The sequence below is a fragment of the Alligator mississippiensis genome, chromosome 2 (genome assembly GCF_030867095.1).
Source record: "Alligator mississippiensis isolate rAllMis1 chromosome 2, rAllMis1, whole genome shotgun sequence".
NCBI classification, from domain to species: Eukaryota; Metazoa; Chordata; order Crocodylia; family Alligatoridae; genus Alligator; species Alligator mississippiensis.
Genome location: NC_081825.1, coordinates 87,977,720 through 87,994,662, shown reverse-complemented (window position 1 = coordinate 87,994,662; position 16,943 = coordinate 87,977,720). Strand labels below are relative to the sequence as shown.

The 16,943-nt window shown below is 45.0% G+C and overlaps 1 protein-coding gene and 1 long non-coding RNA gene across 2 annotated transcripts in view; one reads left to right on the top strand and one right to left on the bottom strand.

The window, feature by feature from the left end:
* The window catches only part of NAF1 (nuclear assembly factor 1 ribonucleoprotein), a 52,927-nt gene extending 48,180 nt beyond the window's left edge, over positions 1–4,747 (bottom strand). The window contains exons 1-2 of the mRNA XM_014611577.3: positions 4,260–4,747; positions 684–822 (exon numbers count right to left, since the gene is read on the bottom strand). Coding sequence (XP_014467063.1) covers positions 684–822; positions 4,260–4,459 — 339 coding nt within the window. The 5' untranslated portion in view covers positions 4,460–4,747. The remainder of the gene's footprint in view (positions 1–683; positions 823–4,259) is intronic.
* A 6,718-nt stretch (positions 4,748–11,465) lies between these two features.
* LOC106737800 (uncharacterized) overlaps positions 11,466–16,943 on the top strand; it is an 80,976-nt gene continuing 75,498 nt past the window's right edge. Inside the window, exon 1 of the long non-coding RNA XR_009459805.1 lies at positions 11,466–11,855. This is a non-coding gene — a long non-coding RNA (uncharacterized LOC106737800). The remainder of the gene's footprint in view (positions 11,856–16,943) is intronic.

Here is a 16,943-nt window from a genome sequence, read left to right as displayed (position 1 = left end):
CTTTATTTTTTATTAGAATCTAGTTTTTATCTTTAAGTAACATTTAAGTAATATTTAATGAGTATACACTATTTATAAGAATAGAGCTAAGGAAGACACCTTCAGGCAAACCAAGTTGTTGATCCACTGAACTCAGAATGACACAATAATGCGCAAGCACAAAACAAAGATCAAATTCTTTAAGAAGCCATGTTGTTCACAACGCAATTCATATTAACTAAATCAAGAAAAGTCAATATTCAGTATAATCTCTGAACTTCTTTGAACACTTGACAAGACATTTGAGTTGATCAGATCTTTTCTCCCCACAATTCAGCAAGCATTTAAAAATAGTTTGTGACCCTAAAAAATAAAGATTGGAGTTCCCCAATTCTCACACTTGCAATGGAGACTTAAATGAAAGAATATTCAACTCTACATGTTAGCACTATGCTAACAATGAAGAAGAAGCATGACAACAACGAGGAAAACATTAAATAAATGTGTCTAGACTAGTGATATTATTTCAGAGCTTCCTCCCCAAACATGATGTATCATCAACCTTTTTATGTCTCTGCTAGGGAAACCATAGCTGTACTGAGCACTTTAGCTTGAAATGATTTTACAAAAAATATGTTTAAGTTCTATTATATTAAGGAATAATAAGAGAAAAGGCTGGAAAAATGGTCAATTTGTATACTTACTTCAAGAGGTAATTCATCTTTTATTTCAACGCTGCATGGCTTGTTATCCTTTCCATTGTTCTGACTGTCATCATCAGATATGATTAGAGAGCATGAAGGAGAGGACAACACAGAAGACGAACTTTCTGAATCTGTGTCACTGCATAAGACGAAGACAAGAGAGTTATAAACATGTGTAAGAAAATTCCCTTACCACAGTTAGAAGGATATATTAAAATTACCTGTTAAATCTCAGAGTAGTGAGGGTATAGACCAGTGATTCTTAACTAGGATGCTGCAGCACTAGGGTGCCTTGAGATCCTTTCAAGGGTTAGCACTTCTCTATGTAAACAAGATAAACCCAGAAATTTCAAATAGGAATCCATTGGGTTAAAGATGTTCTGAGCTTTCTGAGTACTTTGCAACAGAAAACCTGCTCAATTATTTTTCCCCAGTCAAAAAAAAACAAGCAAACCAAAAACACAGTGAAAACCAAGAGAGAACATTTTTGGAGAACTGCCTCAAGTCTAAGAAGAGGTACCTCAAATCCAAAAAAGGCTGAGAACCACTGAGGCAGATGGATGCAACAACTCTATCAGTATCTGAGGATACTACTGTAAACTTATACAATACATCTGTTACAACGTGAAGCAATGTAAGCAAAACCACTTGCACAGCAAAATTTTTAACTCTACTTCTTCAGGGTCAAAGTTAGGATGAGTTAGTTCACATGCTTCAATACAGAATCTCACAGGCATAACAATTCCAGCCTAGCAGCTGATGTACACTCCTGAACAGCCCTTTTTTCACATGGCTAAAACATACATTGGTCCATAGGGCTGTGCAACGCTTTGGTCCCCGATTCGATTATGCGGACATTTGGCCCGATTCGGTGGCCAAACCAAATCAGATGACCCTTTAATCTCTCCGAATTGAATCAGAACCCTCCAAATCAATTTGGAGAGATTCAGAAAGATTTGGAAATTTGGACATAGAGACAGCTTTAAATGCTTTTTCTACATACCTCTAGGTAGCAGGTGCTCGCGAGTGCTGCAATGCTGGGGCGCATGGAGCATCCCACAGAAGTGTGGGGGGCTCCCCAGCACACTTGGCAACAGACCAGGAAGTGGACAAGAAGCACTTCCGGTCCCTCCCAGCTCAACAACTGGTGCCTCCTGGATGGGGGGGGGGGCGGCGGCACCCGGGGTCCCCCCACGGCCAACCACTGAGCCAAGGAGGTGCAGGGCCCCCCAGCACACTCCCCGACAGACCCGTAAGTGTACTGGAAGTACTTCCAGTCCACTTCTGGGTTCACCACTAAGCACATGGAGGGCCCCCTGCACTCCTGTGGGACACTCCATGCACCCCAGCAGTGCAGTGATCTAAATCAGAACTAAATACGGCCTGCTTTGCACACCCCTATTGGTCCATACTAGTGGTTCTCAACCCATTTTAGCCTCAAGGCACCCCTTGCTAACTTACTAGTCAGATTTCATAGATTTCTAGGATCGGAAGGGACCTTGTAGATCATCAAGTCCGACTCCCTGCCCTAGGCAGGAAAGAGTGCTGGGGTTAAGTAACCCCAGCTAGGTGCTTGTCTAATCTCTTCTTGAGCACCTCCAAGGTAAGGGAAAGCACCACCTCCCTTGGAAGCCTATTCCATAGATCACAGCTCTGAAGCAGGGCAGCTTTAGACAAAATTAAAAAATAAAAATTGTCAACTCAGCTTCTTGGGTATTAAAGCAACTCTGGTGACGAGGACAACTCAAAAAGGCTGCACCAGGTCAGAAGGGTTCTGACACTACAGATTCCTATTGGAAAGCCCTGGGTTTACCTGATGAATCACATCTAGGGTTTTGCATTTACCTGTGCTAATGCTGGCTGCATCCTGCATCCCCCTTGAAAAGATCTCCCAGCAGCCCAGGCTGGCCTGGGCAGAAGTGCTGGCCTATACCCTAAAACCAGCCTAGCTGCAGTTTTAGAGGAAGAAATATCCTGTTTCTGCAATGCTGAATCCATTGATTTGTAAACAGATAAAAACAGAAATAAATTGGATTTATCACCATTTCCTTTAAATAGCTACCTGGAAAGACTACAACCCCTGCACTGGGTAACAACAAAGAACGGGTGTTACATGCAGCAAAATCACCACCACGTGGCAGGCGATGGGCACAGGAGATACCTGCGGAAACAACCAGCTACACCAGTACTGTGAAGAAGCTTCAGAAGTAAATGGAGAATCTATTCCAGTGTTGTCAACTATACAATAATTATCGTATTTGTACAATAAATGTCAACCCTCGTATACTGTACAACCAATAACAGTGAAAGTGTTCATAATGTGTGATAATTTTTGAGACAGCTAACTGATGCAGCATCTGCAAAACCTACGTCACTCTCAGAGAGTCTTAATTGACTTCTGGGTTTTTTGTTTTGGGTTTTGTTTTGTTTTTAATATTTAGTGTTCCCGATCAAATCAGCCAAATCAGTTCCAATTCATATCAAATGAGCAGAACTCAATCATTCCAAAAACCATATCGACTGAGCAGGCAGAACTCAATCATTCTAGGCACCACGTATGGCGCTACAACCAGCAAGCATCCTTCCTTCCAGGCTCTCACCCTGGAACTTCAGATACACGGAGGACACCTGCCAATGGATTTGGGAGTAGGCCCAAGCCCACAGGTCTTGGGGTTCAGATGCCCCCCACACTTGATCTTAGCCAATCACAAGGATGGGTTAGTGCAGGATTTTTGTTTGTTCATTTTTTTAATTAAATGTTTTCACATTCCAAGTCAAATCAGTCTAATCAATTCCAAATCTGTGAGTCAGTCAAGAACCACAAGTGGCCCTACTACTGGCAAACATCTTCCACTCCTGCCTGGGGCTTCAGATATTTCCAAATCCTTTGGCAAGCATCCTATGTGCAGGCCCAAGCACAGAGGCTTGGGGTTCAGATGCCACCGAGTTTTGCCTGCCCTCAGCCGTACAGCCGCAGAAGCAAGCTAGGGAGGAATCTCCCATTTCCATAAAGTTGGTGTTTAACCAAGATCTTCCCACCAGAAGTACAAGTGGGAGGCATCACCTCGGCCACAGCACTACCCGCTGCCAGACCAGTGGCTTTCCGCTGCCAGTAGGAAACCAGTGCAGTTGCTGTCAGCGCTTCCTTGTGACTGCTTGCCTCAAAATAAAGAAACGCTTCAACTTTGATGACTTGGTTCTCACTCCCTGACGACTTACAGTGAGCAATATAAAGTAAATAAGATGTTTACTTATTCTTATTACATGCTTTCCCACTTTCTGCATGCTTACTGCATGCTTTACTGAACGCTTATTTTCAGTGCACAAAAGTTTTCCAGCAAATAGATACTGCTGAGCTTCTAAAACGATCATGTCATGTTTAAGACCTGGCAAAGCAGGCCCGCTCCTAGGCCAGGCTGGACTTGAGACTCCCCAGACACGAGGCACCGGCCGGCCGGTCAGACCCCAGGGGCAGTCCTGCAGGGAAGGTCTCCGAGCCCCCGGATGTCTCACCCCGTGAGAGCGGCTCGGAGCCCCGCGCCTGGGGGGAAGGGAGCGAGGCACCGCCCCACGCACCTGTCCGAGTCCGAGGAGTCCGAGTCCAAAGAGGAGTCAGAGGTGAAGCAGGACGGGCCGCTGTCCCCCGCCGGGGCCTCGGCACCTGCGCACGACGAGGCTTGGCCCGGCTGCGCGGTGGTCTCAGGGTCGGGCTCCGGGCCCGGCGGCAGCGGCGCGTGGGCAAACGTCAGCGTTTCGAGCTGCGTGACCACCTCCATGAGGCAGCAGCAACACCCGCGCCACGCGGAACCGAGCCCCGCCCCTTCCGGCTTCCTCGGAACCTCCCCGCGAGCGGCAGGGCCTAGTACGCATGCGTAGCAAAGTGTTCCCCACTAGCCCATACCCCCACTTCGCAGTGCAGCTGGCCGGCTTTTGCGTGGCCCGCACATGCGCGCGCGCACAAAGCTCTCCCAGTTATTCCGGGCACCCAGTAGTGCACCTGGCCGGCTTTTGCGTATGCGTCCCCCCGCAGTCCCCCCCGCTCGACTGCTGCGTGGTCCGTGCACAAAGCACTCAGCCATTCTATGCCTCCCCGCCGTGAGCCTGGCCGACTTTTTTTGCGTGGTCCGCGCATGCGCATATGCGAGGAAAGATGGTAGTGTGAGCAGGTGGCCTGACGCAGGCTCCTGCTGCTGCGTGGGTCTTGCTGGCACATGTGGCCCTGGGGGGCTGGCTGGGCGGGGAGCATAGAAACAGTAGTTTGTCTGCAGAAGTGTAGAGTCCTCTCTACCCCCAGGGGCATCATCTCCCCCAACAGGTTCAGACCGGGGTCTCAGCGTAGGATCCCTCTCCCAGACCCCCGCTCCTTTCGGCCCGCAGCAACCCTGACATTAAGAAAAAAATTGCAGCTGCTGTTAACGTACTGGGAAAACGTGGGCCACGGGGTTTCCTCCGGTGGAGCTTACCCCTTGTCAGACTGGAAGCATCCCTGCACAAGACTGGCAGCCCCCCCTCGGAAAATGCCACTCGAAATTTTAATTTTAATTCCACCCGACAGAGCACACAAAGAAACAGCAGACTTTCCCTGTGCCTGAAGAAGGGTGTTTGTACCTGGAAGCCTGCAAAGAACAATTTCTCCAGCTATTGGTCTAATAAAAGATACCATGTTTACCCAAAAGACCTTGTCTGTGCTCTTAATTTTCACTCTTTTTTGGCAATGAAAAAAAAAAAAAGTGCTGTTTTCTTGTTGCAAAGAACTCAAAGCCCCCAGCTCTGCACTTCCTGTTTGAAAGCACTGAGTTTATCTTGTGGCTTGTGTTTGTAAACCTAACAGAGCTAATGTGCAGCCCACTCAAAAGGATCTCAAGGCACTTGTGGTGCTGTGGCACCCTGATTGGGAATCACTGGTTTGGTGCATGTCTGGAAAGCCAGCTTACTGGCCTTGGGTGCCCTTATGTGGAAAAAGACTGAGCAACTGAACCTGTCTAATGCCTGCAGGTGCTCTGGCTGCTGCTAACAGGGTGGAGTTCGGCTTGAGGTTTCAGGCTTGCAAAGAACAGGCCACCCTGCACAGCCAAGTAACCCAAGGGCTTTGGCAGGCTACTCAGCACCTTGGGCAACTAGGGCTGGCATTGGAAAAGAAGCAATGCAAATGGAAACTGTCAGATGACTCATGCAGTTGGTCCAATAAAAGATAACACCCACAAAAAAATCCTGAAAACCCTTGCCCCTCTAAGGTAACTCGAGATATGTTCCAGGAGACAATGATTCCTCATTGCTTTTTCCTGGACTGGGCCCTATGTAAAAATTGGTCACCTTGTGGAAATTGTGAAATTAAGAAAAGCATTGCAGCTGTTGTTAATCTACTGGGCAAACATGTGGCTACTGTGTATTATGTATTCAATTAGCTATTGCTGTCATGGATTTCATTTGCCAGTATGAATAATGAGTTTCCATTTTGTCAGCATTTAAAAATCCTGTTAAATTAATTGTGTCCTAATTTAAATATGTGCTGCCTTTCATAATCTATTTAAGTAGTAAATGATAAGTTTTATTGTTATTAGGCACGCACTTGCATGAAAAAACAAAAATAGGGAGTGGTGCTACTGCTTTGCCAGGGCATGACTACACCATTATGGAAATGTTGGTTGTATGAGGAATTTTCTCTTTATTTCAGCATTTTGTAAGGCCCAGTTAAGACACTGACAAAAGAACACCAATACCACAAATACAAGAGTCCTGTAATTTGTAAACTGTGTATACACATTTACACAAACCTCAAGCTAAGGATAACTTTCAGTACCATACCTTTAACATTTCCAAACTGTACTTTATTATTACCATCTCTAAAAGGGTTTGTTTTAAAAAGGCATGTTTTATTCTCTTATAAATTAAGTCAGTACTGTAGCTCTCATCATTCAAACACTTATGCATGCCTTTAATGATATTGGAGTTGAATAATCCTATTGAAGGCAATTGGACTAATCCAGCATATAAAGTTAAGCCTATACATTAATGGCTGTCAAATCATTCTGCATTATTTTGCTTTGTTGGATTTACCTGAAATGAAACACAGTTTAACTAGAATACAGCCATTATTAAGTATTTCTGCAAGAGATTTAACATTTTAATGTAAGCTTTTTGAATTGCCAATTGTGCGTTCCTGTACTAGTGCCATATTAATGACAAGACTCCAGTCATAGTTTCATAGTTGTTAGGGTTGGATGGGGCCTAAGCAGATCATCAAGTCCAACACCCTGCCATGGGCAGGAAAGAATGCTGGGGTCAAATGACCCCAGCCAGGTGGCTGTCTAGCCTCCTTTTGAAGACCTCCAGGGTAGGTGTGAGCACCACTTCCCCTGGAAGTTGGTTCTAGCTCCTATCCGCCCTGACTGTATAGTAGTGCCTCCTGATATCTAGCCTGAATCTACTCTCCATCAACTTATGGCCGTTGTTCCTTGTTACCCTCGGTAGTGCTCAGGGGAACAGGGACTCTCCCATTGCCTGCTGGTCCCCCTTGGCAAGTTTATAGGTGGCCACCAGATCCTATCTCAGCCTTCTTTTGTGGAGACTGAACACGTTCAGGTCCTGTAGCCTCTCCTCGTAGGGCCTGCCCTGCTGCCCCCAATCACGCAAGTGGCCCTCATCTGGACCCTCTTGATGCTGTCCATATCCCTCCTGAAGTGCGGAGTCCAGTACTGGATGCAGTACTCCAACTGTGGCCTGACCAATGTCGCATAGAGGGGGAGGATCACCTTCTTGGACTATGTGTAGCAGAAAAAAATGAAAGGTAGAATCCAGCTAGTATCCCAGCCCTCCAGACCTATACAAAAATTTAATATAAAAGTTAGCAAGTTTTACTACAAGATTAGGGCCTACAATCAGAGCAGTAACTGCATGAAAGCCAAACTCCAACTGATATTTCCCATAGCCAAAACTGGGAAACTCATGACCTGGCTATACCCAGTTGATGCTTCTGTAACAGTAAATTGAGGCATCCACTATAAGATGTGGAAAAGCAAAAAACCAAGGCAAGCATGGTTACACAACAGGTCCAGACCTGGTTATTTATCAGGGCCAGTGTCAGATGTCATAAGGTCATAGAGTCATATTGCGTTTTCTCAGCAAAGTTGTCTTACCAGACCTGCTCCAAAAACTTATTTTGACTAGTCCCCTCCCTTTAGGGGGGCAGACTCAGGAGAAACGCCGAAAAGAGTCTGAACCAGTGTTACCAAGTCTGCTTATAATAAGCGGAATTGGGCTTGTTATTTTTAAAAGTTACTTTTAATTTTTTGAGAGTCATGGGTTGATAAGCACTCCTACTCCCCTCTCTGTGACATGGGTTAGGCTTGTTTTTAAAGGCAGTGCCACTTTTTTTTTTGCTCTCAAGACTTGGCAACACCAGTCTGAGCCTGTGCCCAGCAGAATATACTCCCCTCCCACAGCTGGAACAGAGCACAAGATTCGGGAGTCTCAGAATTCCTCTGCTGTCAGCTAATACCTCTGAAACCCTGAAGTGCTGTACTACCCAGAGGCTGACAGTCAATTAGCACTATCAGTCACTCCATAAGCTCAAATGGATGAGGTCTGTGCGGTGGATATGAAGGTGTCAACCCTGCTTCAAGAACCACATTGTGTTGATCCTGCATGCTGGAATTTCTGGGAGGTTTTTAATCTTATTTTTAGAAACCTAGGAGATTTTTTGCACGTACAAAAATAAACTTATATTAAAAGAACATCAGCAAAGTTCCAGAATCAAACACTAAGGTTGAAAAAAACTACAATAGTTAAGATGGTTTGTGCATCCTTAATTTAATTTGATTTCCCTATACATGTCCATGATATGGGCCTCAATTATATAGACATTAGCTAGGTGCAGACGTTCAAAAAGCCTGAGGTGGAAGCACTCTCAGTTTCGCGCTTTATTCAAAGTAACTTAGGTTAGGTGGAGAATGACCACACCAGACATTCGCCCTTCACTGGTGGGAGGGCGGGCGGGGCTCAGAGCGAGCCTGCCTGCACTGGTAGAGACCAGCAGGCTGGGGCACTCCCATATGCCATCCAGAAGGCTTCCAGCAAATGCCAAGCCCAGCTAAGCACTCCTGAATGACCAACACGGCCCCTCCTCGCAACCACACCCCCCTGCCAGCAGCTGCAGGGGGATGGAGGGGGGGAGAGAAATGGAGCCCCCTGCCACATGCCATCCAACCCCCCTCACAGCTATGCTGGCCTGGGTCTTAGAGGGGCCCAGGCTGGGACCTAGGTAACAAGGGGGCTCCATTCCCCCATGCCAACCCCTAGGTCTTGGAACAGCAAAAAGCCAGGCAACTTCTTCATGGTAAGGGTGGCCAAAATTTGGAATGGGCTTCCAAGGGAGATGGTGCTCTCCCCTACCTTGGGGGTCTTTAAGAGAAGGCTGGATAGGCATCTGGCTGGGGTCATCTGATCCCAGGACTCTTTCCTGCCCAGGCAGGGGGTCAGACTTCATGCTCTGTTGAGGTCCCTTCCAACTCTAGCATCTATGAATCTATGAAACTCTGAGCTGCAGCAGTCAGGAGGCTGTTGGGGCAGCGGGGGAAGAAATGGAGCTGCGCCACTGCTCAGGTGTTACCTCCAGCTTGCTGGCTCAGGTCTTGAAGAGGGTCTAGGAGGGATCCACGTGGCAGGGAAGGCTCCATTTCCCCAACCCCTCACCATCCAGTTTCTGGTTCAGTGAAAAGCCACATGTGGCTCTGAGCTGCACTCTCAGGAGGTTGGGGTGATGTAGGGAGATTTGGAGCCCCTATGATTTGTGGGCCTCTCCCCCCTCCCCCCAAGGCCCAAGCTGACAAACTGTGAGGGACCATGCAGCAAAGGGGCTCCATTCTCTTCCCTGGCTGGCAGCACGGAGGAGTTTCTGTCTCCTCCCTGTGACAGCCCAGGGGCAGGGCCGAGCTAGTGCTCTCCTAGAGCAGAAGAGGCCTGGCCAAGGCTAGCACACCACCCAGTGAGGGGCCCCTGGGATGCTGGGGGACTGCGACCTCCTTTGAATCACAGCGGAGTGCTAACATTTGATAAAACGCTCTAATTTAAAGCACTTCAGTCTGATACAGAATTTATCCAGGTCCATCTTAGACCAGGATCTGATATATTTAAAGCAGTCTTATGTGCAATGAGCATCTGTATGGTTATGAGTAGGCACTTATCATGTGACAAGCAAGTAGGCACTTATCGTGTGATCTGTACCTAGCTATTAACAATTTTAATCTGCGTCATTCACTGCCTAGCATACCCTGTTTTGGGGTTGAATCAGAGATATGTAGTGAAGGAGAATATACTCTGTAAAACCCCACCTTATGTTTTGCAGAAGACAGAAGGTAAACAGTGAATATGACAGGATTAGAGGAAGGGAAAGGATGGTCTCATGGTTAAGGCAGTTGAATAGTGCAGGGATTCAATCTGTGCTTTTCTCAAAGAGTTTGTATGTGCTGCTAGTCAAGGTGCTTAAACCAATTTGGTCTGTAATTGTGTATTCGTCGTTTTCTGTGTGTCTGACTTGAGGCTTTACCGTCTGATTTGCAGAAACATTGAGCTCATACAGCTCTAACTGAAGTCAGTAGGGGTAATACTTTAAACATATAATATGCTTTATAATATTTCATAGATTTTCATAGATTTCATAGACAGTAGGTCTGGAAAGGACCTCACAAGATAGTCGGGTCATAGGATAGCCAAGGAGCAGGACATCAGCTGGGATCAAATCACCCCAGCAAGATAAGCATCCAAATGTTTCTTAAAGATATCCAGAGTAAATGCTTGCACCATTTCTGGGGGGAGTCTATTCCAGACTCTGGAAACTCAGGCAGTAAAGATGTTTTTCCTTATGTCCAGTCTAAAACAGTCTTTCAGCAGTTGGTGATTGTTAAACCTTGTCTTCCCTTGGGTGCCCTGGTGAAGAGACATTCTCCCAATTCCTGATGCACACCCCTTATATACTTATAGGCTGCCACCAAGTCACCCCTGAGCCTTTGCTTCTCCAGGCTGAAGAGTCCCATGCCTCTCAGCCTCTCCTCATAAGGCCTGTTGTCTTAACCTCTAATCATGTGCATGGCTCTCCTTTGGACTCTCTCAAGCTTCTCCACATCCTTTCCAAAGTGTGGAGCCCTGAATTGGATGCAGTACTCCAGCTGTGGCCTCACCGAGGCTGAGTAAAGTGGGAGGATGACTTCTTAGGTCTTGCTTGAGATGCATCGGTAGAAGCAAGCCAGAGTTTTATTTGCTTTGCTGGATGTGGCATCGCATGGATAGCTCATGTGCATCTTGTGGTCACTCATGACCCCCAAGTCTCTTTCAGTCATGGTGCTAGTGAGTGTAGCACTGCTGAGCCTATGAATATTAAGTATAAGTATTCACTCTGAGTATTAAGTAATGTAAAAAAAATCAGATCAAATTAGAGACCTTAATTTCTCTGTGCCTCAGTTCCCCCCTTACTTCAGTGGGAAACTGTGAAAATAAATGTATAGATGCTTGTGAAACACACATTCTGTGGTGATGAGCATGATAGAAAAAGCATGAGAAAATGAATTATTTCCAGAAGGGTTGTGTAGTGAATAAGGATTGGGCCACACTTTGACCAAGAGAAGTGTCACAACCAAATTAAGTAGTGCCCATGTCACAAACAAGTAATAACCATTTAAAACAGTTTTTTCTGCACTAGGTTAACTAAGGGTTAACAATAATGATAATAACCGCTTTTTTCTGCGCATGTCAAAAAGAAATTTATTGCTGTGCCACTAACATAGATAAAAACTTTTGCCTTCTTTGCTTTATATAAATCATTATAATTGGTCAAAGAAAACAGGGAGTAACCCTATGATAACACCCTAGCGAAGACCGCTAGATAATTGGCGATTCTAATTAGATTTATGACGTGGCGAAAAACAATTGGCTATCATACAAACAAAACCCGCTTACATTTTTCGCAAAGTGGAAGACAACTCTGCCCACACCTTGGAGTAAATCTGACAAATTAATCAGTTGTCAGCGTCTTCCCGCCGCAACCTCCCTGGCGTACCCTTGCCCCGCATGCCCGATAAGCCGACCGCCGGCCCGTATATGTATATCTGCAGAATAACTGAACGACGATCTCTAAGCTGTAACTAACTATCTCTGACCTCCGTCTTACACCACCTTGACGTGAGTAAACAATCTTGCTTTGCAACCGATAAGCGTCTGCCTAATTAATTCCACTCCACGCGTCACAAGTACCCGCCTGACGGCCTTCTAAGGCCCTGGACCCTTATCTGCCCGGGTGGGAGTCTGGGAGAGCTGCTGGCCAGCTGCCCTGGGTCCCGACAAGAAGAAAAGAAAATACTGAATTACTTCTAATTAATACTTGCTATTACTACTGTACCTTGTGTGCAATGCATGAGCAGGAATTCCTAGAAAAAACTTTTGATTATATAATTAAAGACTGTACAGTGATATATTCACACAAGGGAGCTAAATTAAGATTGTGCCGGCAATCTTATTACTTATATTTCCTAAGTTTTGAGTTCATGACTTTGCAATTTTAATAATGTTATTTTGAGTTAGATTTTAACATGTGAAATAAGAGTACCTCTAAAGAGTTCAGTCTAAATAGGCTCTTTTGCATCTAATTACCTCCCAGTTGGTAATCACTTCTAGCACTCTCTGCAATAGGGTTGGAGAATTTACCCTATTGTTCCAGGCTGCTTACCATGTTTCCTTTAAGGTGCCAATTGGGAATGACGCAGTAGGAATTCAGTGGGTCTAATACTTTGACAAAACTCTAGCAATTAAGATATTGTTTATCAGTTTTAATATATTTTATTACGCTAGAGCTTCTGTACCTGAGTCTTCTGCTGATTTGATTCATACTCTCTGTTTTTAAGATGCTTGAGACAGTGCAAAAGGAAGGCAAAAGCTTGGGATTCTGTCAACCCAAAAAACTTAGTTAATCACTATATCTGTCTAATAAGTTATATCCACATTTAGTGACTTTGGACAAATTCTTATGTCCCATTAATGAAGATAAGGGTATCTGGTTTCTAAATAACTTATGAATCATACCTCTTCCATATATACTTTATAAAGTAATTTAGGAGGTATCTTGATTCGACTGTACCAATTATACTAATTCTGTTTCAAATGTTTCCTACATTTTGAGAAAAAACATCTAATTCCTATGGGATTCCTTATTTTGAGTATATAAAATCTTTTTCAACCTGATAGAAACTGTCCAATCAGAAAATATGTTATCTATTCTGAGCAATGCATTTTTTGTGTACTTTGAACAATGCACATGGGCCTTTAACATTTATCACAGAGCTTCTCTTAGACTAAAGGTGATGAAAAGCATCATAGGGTGTGTGCAAGCATTCAAATGAACCAGTCTAAGTTGCACAGTTTAGTCTGAACAGCCTAAACCCTTATTGATAAAGCTCCATGCAAGAATTCAGCATTTGGGGGAGTAGGCATGCACGTAATCTGAGCTGGTGACGGATGAGAGATAAACAGACCATCAGCATATATCCCAGCAGGCTGCCTGTGCTGCCAGAAATTGCTGAGTGCATGAAGCAGTCCTGACTGGCTGGCTGCCACAGGGACCAGGTACCCTCAGGAATCTCCCCATCACAGTGACCCCTTTCTTCCACTCTGCCCACAGGCTTCCAGAAGAGACCCAGAGTGAGTCCCCTCTTTTGTCAATTGCAAGTATGTCAGTTTCTCTGCCTGACCTCTGGCATGCATCCCTACCCGTTGTGCACAACAAGCCCACAGACCCAGGAGCTGCAATGCATTCTTGTCACCTTGTGCAACTCTCACTGGAGTCTGTGGGACATTACAAGTGTCCCTCTGAAGATGACTTAGCAGATGTTCACTCTGCCATGTGCCTTCTTGCCTAGGAGCCTGGTATCCCATGCAGGGCCACTTACAAGACTGCATGGCCAATAAACATCCTGGAATCAACTGATGTCTTCCAGCTGAGGTTAAGGAAGCCTAGGGCCTCCTAGATGCCATTGATTCAAGGGTTCTGTGGAAGCACTTCCAGATTTGCAAGTGGTGGTTTGAAACCCACAAAACCAGCAGCAACTGGTCTGTGTCTGAGTCTTGAGGGTCTTTTGGTCTGTGTGTTCAGGTCTGTGTGTGGGTCTTGGGGTACTTTTATACAGGGTATTGCTCAGGGTCTCAGATATCTGATGGTTTGGGTCATATGTAAGGGATACATCTGCTTTGGCCCCATATGTCTCCCTGCAGTCCAGAGCACAAGGTGGGGCTGGGGTGAGAGGCTGGGTTTTCTTCACCCCAAGACAGCCAGGCAGCAAGGTTTGTTCCATGCTTGGCTGAAGCAGTGGAGTGCAACCCAAGTGCCAGAATATCTACCTGCGTTTGGGGGTGGGGAGGGGAGGAAGGAGTGGAAGGCAGAAGCAATGCATGCTGGGATGCCAGAGGATAGTGGGGTAACTTCTATTGCTAAGGGAACTGTACAAGCATTCATCAAGCCAATCTAATCCCAGTCAGTCTAGAGTTAGGATGACCATGCATGCTATTTATAAACCAGACTAAGTGCTGGGCTTGCACACCTCATATTTCTATCACACTAAACTCAGTTCTATTGATCTAACTGTAAGGCTCACATGCACTTATACATATAGTAAATGTGCATCCATATTCAACCAGGGTATATTGAAACAATCTACAGTGCACTATAATGTTCTGGAATCAAAAGTAGGAGCATTTTTATGCATATTATAGATTAAGAACATTTCATTTGCGATAGAGGTGTTAGGTAAAATTTGCAAAGTAATTAATTTACCTTTGTCTCACTGAGTTTCTTATTTACTACTTTTTTGCTTCTTTTTTTAAAAGGGCATAAAGCATGGAAGCAGATTTTTATCTATTGTTTTCAGTCTGTGTCCTAAACAAAGCAAAAACAAAAAAAAAGTCTTTTAATTTCAAGAAGCATATAAATTTCTCGGATTAAAGGAGTATAAAATAATCTTGAGGGCGCTATTGGTGATTTTTGCCAACTTGGCAAGTTAAGGAAAATATCAGAAATGATTACTCTAAATTGTAGATGTTCATACAGACTTCTTAAAATTAGTTGCATGTCAGTAATACACAACAGGTTTAATTTCAACTACTGAATTGATAATTTTTAAGGTAATAATCTACCATTATGAAACTGTACAGCACAATGTAAGGATGCTTATTTCCCTCGTCCTTTCTTCAGCCACAACACTTATTACTTCCATTGTGGGCATTCACTGTATCAGATGAAATCTAATCAGAATAGAATATTTTCTTCTGGATTGACCTTAGTAAAGTTTTAATGCAGGTACTCATTTTGGCCTGGAATCCTTTATGCAATTCAGGTTGCATAGCAGCTTATTCTGAAAGCAGTACCATTGTTTTCAACAATAGAAATTATTTAAATTACGGGTTGGCCCATAACACCATGTTTTAAGTCTGTTCTGGGGCCAGTCAAGTACAAGTGATGCTTATGTCTTCAGTATCTAATTTTCTACGTATATTACTAATGTAGTACTCCAAAGTGTATTTGATATGTTATGGAAATTTAAATAGTCCCAGACAAAAAATTCACAGGGAAGAATCCAGTGAAAATATCAAAGGCTTGCACAGCTTCTGTTGAGAGCAAATTTAGGCCTGGATCATGGAACTTTTTGCTGAGTAGGTCACCCAGAGACCTTTGTATGATCCTCCAACTTGTAAAGTGACATCATCTACTTATTGAGACCCAGGTTGAAGTGCTGTGCACGCTTTTGAGAGTTGGGTGCAGTGCCCTTGCAAGTGGGGTGCACAACCCACATATAATTGACAGCTCATTGTATGACTGGGGCTGTCTGGTGTGTGCTTGGGGCTGTCCGGGGTGCACGAGAGACAGTGGGTGTGTGAGCAGTGTGGCTGAGGTGCTTTGGAGGTGAAGTGTGTGGGTCTGAGGGGCCTGGATGTGTCTGAAGTGACAGGGAGAGAGAGAGAGAGAGAGAGAGAGAGAGTGAAGTGGGATGCAATGAAATAGCGGTGTGCCATGGAGGTACAAAGCTTCAGACTCGGAGGTTCTGCTGGGCTCCTGTTGATCACTATCTCCCACCATTGTGAATTGCATATAAGTAAACAGCCCTCTGCCTTTTCCCTGTAAGTATCACCCCATCCCACCTTGCCTTCTATATTTCTCTATCTGTCCCCCCTTCCTAATATAGGGGAAGGTAAACTCCTGATCAGCCATCGCTTAAGGACTGAGAGAATGGACCGGAGTCAGTGACTGGTGGGCCGGAGCATAGTAAAATCTGCCCTCCACTTTTAATAAGGTCCCTCCCCACTTTCACAGTAGTTATTCCTGAAATATAGTGTTGGGGAGTTGGATTATTGGTTATTAGGACTGTTGATAAGAATAGGATTAGTATTTGTGGGGATGTTGTGTACGTTCCTGTTTCTTATGGTTATACTTAGCTGTTTGTTGTGATTTATGTGTAGGGTTCCTTTTTATTAAACCATTGTTTTCGTGTCAGCTGGTAATTTGTTTCAGTGTACTAATTAATTACAGCTCGCTAACTGCCAGGTTGACTAGGCGATGATCACCAGAAACTCCTTGTTCAATCCGTTAACTGGTCCAAGGTCAAAAACCACACCTCATTGACCTGGACTAGCAAACAGCCACTGATTGGATGCTTAATTAGTCTTAATTAAATCCAGGGTCAACACTGCTGGGGGTAGGTAGGGATTCACTGAGACTATTTGGGCACAGCTACACATACACATTTACTGTGCAGTAATATAAATTACTGTACAGTACAAGCTTGTGTCTGCACGTGTGCATTTACTGGACAGTAGGGCTGTGTGAAGCTTCAGGTGCTGACTCGATTTGAAGGAGATTCAGCCCAATTCTGTGGCCAAATCTAAATTGAATTGGGAGATCAATAAAAAGGTACAAATCGATTCAAAGCTCTCTGAATTGTTTCAGAAAAGATTTGGAGAGCTTTGGTGATTTGGGCAGTTCCCACTTGCCGCCGCAGGGAGCTGGACCTGGACTCCGTGCCAGTAAGTAGGGGGCAGGAGTAGGGGGCTGGAAGAGGGGGGAGGGGACCATGGGAAGGACCCCTGCCAGGCTCCATCTCCTGCCTGCTCCCCCAGCCCCCCTGAGTGCCCCCTGACCCCCGCCTGCTCTCACAGCCACCTCAATGGCTGCCCCACCTGGCCCTAGTGTCCTGGCACTTTAAAAAAAAAAAGCCCCTGCTCCTGCCA